This window comes from Cibotium barometz, unplaced genomic scaffold, assembly GCF_041138505.1.
Source record: "Cibotium barometz isolate CiBa-2024 unplaced genomic scaffold, ASM4113850v1 ctg368, whole genome shotgun sequence".
Classification (NCBI taxonomy): Eukaryota; Viridiplantae; Streptophyta; class Polypodiopsida; order Cyatheales; family Cibotiaceae; genus Cibotium; species Cibotium barometz.
Genome location: NW_028229435.1, coordinates 1,029,763 through 1,036,998, shown reverse-complemented (window position 1 = coordinate 1,036,998; position 7,236 = coordinate 1,029,763). Strand labels below are relative to the sequence as shown.

Genomic DNA, 7,236 nt, shown 5'->3' with positions numbered 1-7,236 from the left:
GCCTCTTATAAAATAGGGTTAGAGAAGACCTCTTAGATAATAGGGTTACAAAAGAAGGTCACTTGAAAATTTCTCTGATTTTTAAACATAAACATATAAATTTTTAAGGTCATTATGGCCTTCAAATTGAAGGTTGGGGTAGGCTTTCAAATTTCAGCTCTGGTAGGGTCCCCTTACATTTTAACATAGAAACTTTGAACCATTCCCCACATCCGTTGGACTTTCATTTTATACAATTGAGCTTTTATTCCATTCTCACTCTTGGCCCTCAAATTGCTATAAACTGCATTGTTATGGAGTGCAGATTATTCTTAACCACGTTATAAAGTGCATAAAATAAGATTAATTAATGTTGAACTACTAGTTTTCCATTCCATTTTCACTTTCAATCCTAGAATTGTTATAAAGTACATGTAGTAATATTCACAACCACTAATCTAAAGGCATATTTTTTATTGGCATTCTCTCTCTACGACTGGGATAAGAAGGTAGCCACTAGGAGGAAACTTGCAACATTCTCTCTCTCTCTCACACACACACAGAGCCTCCTGCATCATCCACCAAGAATCCCCAACAAAGAGCCTGCAACACTAGGAGAGACAAGGAGAGATAGATTCCTCATAGTTCTCAACTTTCATTCCTCCCCATGAGGTAGGACTGAGCATGCCAAAGAGGTACAAGAGAGGGAGATTGCATACCATTTTCGGAAGATTTCATCAAATTCAAATAACTTAGCTTATGTGCGAATCATTACAGAATATGCTTGAAATTTTATGGGAGCTCCAAATTTCCACTTAAAGGTCTCATGTTAAATTTCTAGTTCAAGGACTCATTTACATATTAAAGAAAAATTTAAGTTGTTGAATTGTGAAACTGGCTTTCCTTTTAGGACCAGTTGCAAAAGAGTCATTTGTTCACATTGCTCCATTTGTCTACTATTTTTATTCTCTCTTGTTTGATTGCAAGTGATTTCTTGTTGTTCTTGCATACTGAAGAATTTTGATGGCTAGGCATATAACTGTGTGGGACTCTATGTCTGGACACAAAAGCTTGTTGTTATGAATGAGGCAAGAGATATCAATGAATGAGGCAAGATATCAGGTTCTACAATGATTGGTATGGATCAAAATCACGATGGTCATGTTTGGATAGAATACATTACTTGCACATCTGATTGTCTTGTTGGTGTCATTACGCTTAGTAGGTGTGGTAGTCATCTACGATGCTTAAATCTTGATTGCCCATACTTAGCAAGAATGACGAGCGCTAACTTGACACAATGAAAAGGAAGACTTAAAGAATGTGCTGAATAGGAATTGTTGGTTGTGAACATGGAAGTCTCGCTTGTTGCAGACATTGCGGTCAAATGCCAGAGTGTATAAGGACTTGTCCAGATGTTATCTACTATTGCATACCTAGTGACCATTTCTCTACCATGAGATGTGCTATCCATTTTCATGAACACCCTTACGAAGAGGGTTCATCAAAGCAAAAAATAATAATGTGTGGAGGAGAAGATTACAATGCATGCACAATTTAATCCTTTGCTACTCCTAAACAATTAGGAGTTACTGTGGTCCATAACATTATTATGGAAATGTTGTTAGGTGATGTGTGACCATAAACAGTGAATCAGGAGTGGACCCACATATGCAAGAAAGACAATTCAGTATGGATGTTGTGGAGGCAGATGTCAACAAGACCTTGTGGGCTATTTGGAGAATGGGACCGTATAGCATGGTCACATGTTTTGGATTATTGCTAGAAAGCAACATGATGTGTGGGAAATTGATGAACCCTGCGGGGAAGTTGGCAGATGAGGTTCGTCGTCGTTACCCCAGTGGTACAATGGAGAGTTTTATATGGTTTTGCAACTGTGCTAATACACACTCATGGGCTGTGGATACGTCCCAGGTCCTGGGGCCACCGGATCCTACTCTAGGCGTGTGCCTGGTTGCACGGGGACAAGTCTCACCAATGTTGAGATTGAAGGTCTTCGTGCAAGTGGTTTTGGTTTGGAAAGAGGAAGCTCAACCTCCAATAAATTAGAGAGATCACCACACCACTCCAAGGTCTTGCTTGTTGAGAAAGTTGTGCTCCGATGGCTTCTTGATCTTAACACAGAAAACGTATGTTTTAATATTATCATTGGAAAATCCGATACTAGATTTTCTGCACTCACTCGGAGATGTTTCATACTTGGTTTCGGTTGCTCGGAGTGTGTTCATCCTCGTGCAATAGCAGCTTTCTTTCCTTATATATATTTTTGATATACCCCACATATTTTTGTTTTATGTGCCTATGTGTATTTCACTTTTGGTTCCTGTTGTAGGTACTGGCATACATTTCTCACCTAGTTTCTGTTGAAATGTGTCTTTTGCAGCAACAACACTAGTGCATAAGATTGAAAGTACCCTAGATCGGTTTGCGGATTCTACAGGCAAAGAGCCGCATCCTCATGTGGAGGTGCTGATTGATCATCTATTGTTTTGAGTGGAAGTTTGCAAATACCTCATTAATGTATGTTTTGAGCAGTTTATCGAGACTGCCATGGTCTTTTAGAAGCATGCAATTGCTATCAATAAATTTTCATATTTTGTAAGTCAAGGAGATTTCATATTTTGTAAGTCAAGGAGATTTATGGTACTAATACATGATACTATGAAGAGAGACAGATTTTTCAATGTGCATGTGTTGAAGATGTAGAGTAGGATGTGCTACCTAAATGCATAGTCGGCTAAGAAGGGGCTGCCTTGAGGATCGCTAGGGGGGTGTTGAGGCAGGAGGAAGTTGCAATCCAAGTGCCTCTCCCCCCCCCCCCCCCCCCCCGCCCCCCCGAGGCTGGCGAGTTTTCCATGCTGCCTGATGCAGGAAGGATACAGTGAACTGGAGATGATGATCTCAACAGCGGCGATGGTGAGAGCGGTGTAGCTTAATGCAGGGCAGCTGGCATTGCTGAGGCAGGATGGGGGCACTGACCTTAACAGCTTGCAGCAGATGGAAACAGTCAGTGATGAGGCAGCTGGGTGATATGCTGCATCAACGACAGCGGCAGCAATAGCATTAGAAGGCGAACGCTGTGGCGGTGGCAGAAGCGGAAACAGTGTGTCGTTGCAGGTGTGGCAGCAGAATTGATGGATATGTCAGGCTGCTGAGACACGGGTGGTAGTGGGCAAGTTGGCAATACTGCACACTACTCATGGCGGTGGGGACATGGCTGGAGAAGGCGCAAACAGAGGAGCACGCAGGTGGCAGTTGTAGGCAACGGCAGCTGTAGGTGAAGGTGCAGGCACCAGTAGCAGCAATTGGAAGGAGGCAGGGTCAGTACTGGAGTACAGATCTGACAGGTGGCGCTAGGATCTAGGTTGCTGTTGACGGCGCCAATATGCCTCATCGCCGGCTCCAGGTCGCTGCAGTGATCAGCTAATGGTGATGGCAGGCAGCAGCGATGTCCAGCTGGGTGACGAGCTATTGGTAGCCTAGAACTTTGCTCTGATACCATTTGATGGTTTAGGGTTAGACAGGTGAGCTGCTAAGGTGGGTGGTGGAGAGCCATGCTGTATGAGTGGTGATAGAGGGAAAGAGAATATTCAAAAGTGAGAGAGAGAGAGGTGTTTCACGACTCAATGATGTTGATTGATATGATTTAGCTTACATCAAGTACATGCTTTTATAACCTTAGAGGCTCCTCTGAGTGACATCACAGCTTATGTTAAACATGTATATAATATCTAGATATTATTGTAACCACTTATGTGAGCTTACTCACTTGCTCACATAAGTGAGTGTTCACACGGGTGGAAACACACAGAGACTCCGAAATACCCAACATAAAAACAGGAACTGTAGCCACAATGGAACACTCACTTTGATGGGAGCGATAATGCACAGTAGTATATACACACACATCCTTGAGGTCTATTTTTCCATGTCACTAATACTCTATTGACAATCTGTCCTTTTTTTCTCATCTAAATTCCTCTTTTATTTTGTAAGGCCTGCTTCAATAAGCCTGCTAAAAGGCCTACATTGGTCCTCCTGAAACCGGCCTCTAGTAGAAACCAAAGTGCGGTAGACTAGCAGTCACCCAAACCAATTGTAGTCCAGCAAATAAAACAAATATATGGGAGCTAGAGTGCTCCAACACGAAAAGAAGAACGACACCTGTTAGCCCCAAAGCTTGGCACCCCTTTCGGTATTTCTTTATTCAAATTCAATGGAAAAGTTTAAATGAGTACATCATGGCCATTCATGGCTTGCATGTTTGCATGTCCAATCTGCCAATCCTCTGGACCTCTTAGCATAGAGGTTACACACAGCTTTGTGTCCCAAAAACACCACACTGCTATCTCCTCTAATCTGCCAAGATGAGGCCTTGAATATGCATCTAACTAGCCCATGCACTTAGCGACAAACTCAGCCATGAAACAGTCCACAAACTCTTGCAAATCAGTCCAAAAACTTGTCCAGCGCAGCCCACCAGCCCTCCTTCCAAAAAGCAAGAGTGAGAGATTCAGTTGGCGCCTGTATTTTCTGTAGTGCAGCAGCTAGCCAGCCTTCCCTCCCCAAAAAGCAAGCGAGAGAGAGAGAGAGAGAGAGAGAGAGAGAGAGGGTGCTGAATTGACTCTCTCACAAAAAAAAACGTAGGCCCCCAAAATAGCCTAGGGGCCATGATGCTCCAAAAAAAAGGAAGGTTTAAAACCTTTTTTTTTTAATATAAAGGCTATAAACCTTTGTTCCCTTTTGTCCCCTCCACACTGGGGGTTGTCCACACATGGGGTTATAAACCTTAGTTCCCTTTTGTCCCCAAGTATGAACCTTAAACATATATCTTGCTCACCGACCACCATGCTCACACTTATGCTGCACAAATTCACAGGGTCATGACATCTCCTTCAAGATCAATGGGATTCAAATATAAGGGCTGATACTAGGCAAGTGGAAGTTGACATTTGTCATGTGCATCACATGTGTGAGTAGTGCCACATTAACATGGATCTTACTTGCAGCTGCCCCTTAGGCAAGATGAGGGGAAGAATATGGTCCAATTTGGACAGCCTAATAGGCGCCCAAAGGTGTTTCTTGCTGTGCTTGCATGTGTGAGCGCTCAGTGCATGCAACCTTTCCTTAGAAGTTAGAATAGTTAAGGATACTAGCGGTAATTGATTTTATAGTAAAACATGATGTACAATGCTATTTCCAGTTGAGTGATGTAGACAAATGCCCTGTGTGGGAGCTGTAAAACAGAAGCTAGGAACAACTGCTAAAATTCAATATAGGTCCCCAAGTATACCGGGGTTCTCTTTACTTATGCTTGAAGCAAAGAGATAACTAATATATAGCTGCTTATATGCACAGGGCCCTTGTAAAAGCTCAGTCGAGTTGCAGCGTCAAGCTACTTCGTATGCCCGCTTTGCTGGACATCTTAGTGCAGTAGAGAAGCCTGAAGCTATCACAGGCATAGGCCCAGTTAATACACAACAGCAAGCAAACTCATTTTCACAGAGTGGAAAACAAATTCCTGTTCTACCAATTTCAGCTGTGAGCATGGGCCTATTTCCGACAAGAACAGGTATTCTTATCACTGTCTTAGAACTTTGCTCTAAAATGGGTTATGATCTGGTGTGAGCATTGTGCTGTGTGTCTGTTTATGTGAGACAGGTCCTATCGGAGGAGGTTCGGACCTTATGCTAGAATCTTTAGCTGAAAGAAAGGTGGCACAGCAAGCTCTCGAGTTTCTTGAGCAACCCAGTGAGCAACCAAATACCTCTACTTGAGAGTGCGCCCTATTCTCTCTCTCTCTCTCTCTCACGCACGCACACACACACTCAAACACACACACACACACACATGCTCATGTGGGCACTTGCTTGCTCTATAGTTACATCCTTTCTGCAGACTGGTACTGAACTTCTATGTCTCTTTGAGCATGGATTGAACTTGGAAATCCTGCCCTGACTTGTTTTACGTTTTTCCAGGAATAAGTAATTTGACAGAGCTTTCAGTTATGCACAAATTTCACAGGAGCCCAGTAATGACTTTCTAACAGCTCTTCCTTCCAGTTTCTTCTTACTTGTGGGCTGCACTATGAGTTGCACCTCTTCCCTCATTGTGTTACATGCAACAAAATGAAATCTACAGGTCAGTTTGCCCTTATCAGCAGCAAATGTCAGTCCTGAAGTGCGTTGCCACTTGTAACCCAATTGGAGCATTGAAGCATGTGTAAAATAGAAGTGTTTATATATCAAGCTTGTTACTGTAGGTTTCGAAAGTCATGATTCATTTGTGAGAGGGCTTGCTGTATGCAAAGTGCGTGTTCATGGGAGTCGCGTATAGCTTGTTGATGTTTTCATCTTTGATTATTTCAGTTTCTGAAATGTTAAGAAAGGATCTATGTCTAAATGCTTTATGATCTATAGAAGATAGGTCCCTATCAAAACTGTGTTATTCAATGTCATCAAGCCTTCTGGGTTTTTATTTTAAAACCTTACATGCTAAGTACAAATGCCTTCAAAATTTATTGAGATAATTAAATATAACTCTGGTGAGGTGCAAGGAAAACACATGGAATATGCAGTGTGAACAAGCCTTGAAGGAATAGCATGTGGCCACCAACGAAGCACAAGTAGCAACACACAAAGCCTGGGTAGAGCAGGCAAGGAAAACTGATTTTTGGGACCCCAGATGCAAGAGCTTTGGGACTTTAATCTTGGGCCCTCACGGTTATAGTAAGCTGCCTCAAGGATGCATTGTCTTGGTCTAGTGTACTTCAAAGTCAGATGAAATTCCAGACGGGATGGATTGCCCAAATACTTGTTGAAGAGTGCTATATTAATACATCATATCACTTATCATAATTGGCAGCATTGCCCAAATTGACGAAAGTCATAGCAAGGTCTTTTCTCTTGGTTGAGTGATTTATGAGGTTGAATTCCCCACTTTTGCTCCCCTCTAGTATAGTCCATTATGCTGAATGTGAATAACATTGAACTGGTGTTTCAAGACTTGATTAGCAAGTGTGTTTTCACTTTCCTTGATGACATACTTGCATTTTCAGCCACAAAAGAGCAACACGAACTTAAGTACGATGCCTATGCAAGGTCTTGGCACCATTTGGCTCAAAGCCCAACCGTGAGTGGAGATTTACCAAGTGGGATCCCCATGCAACAGATTTCTACCTAAACCATGAGCCCCGTTAAGCTGCTAGAAGCCAAGAGCTTCTAGGAAGGGAACCCA

General features: G+C 42.6%; 1 protein-coding gene across 1 annotated transcript in view; it reads left to right on the top strand.

Moving 5' to 3' along the window:
* The window catches only part of LOC147602622 (uncharacterized), a 7,451-nt gene extending 671 nt beyond the window's left edge, over positions 1–6,780 (top strand). The window contains exons 2-5 of the mRNA XM_086797813.1: positions 2,384–2,466; positions 5,359–5,572; positions 5,662–5,779; positions 5,979–6,780. Coding sequence (XP_086653939.1) covers positions 2,384–2,466; positions 5,359–5,572; positions 5,662–5,777 — 413 coding nt within the window. The 3' untranslated portion in view covers positions 5,778–5,779; positions 5,979–6,780. The remainder of the gene's footprint in view (positions 1–2,383; positions 2,467–5,358; positions 5,573–5,661; positions 5,780–5,978) is intronic.
* Positions 6,781–7,236: the final 456 nt, after the last annotated feature.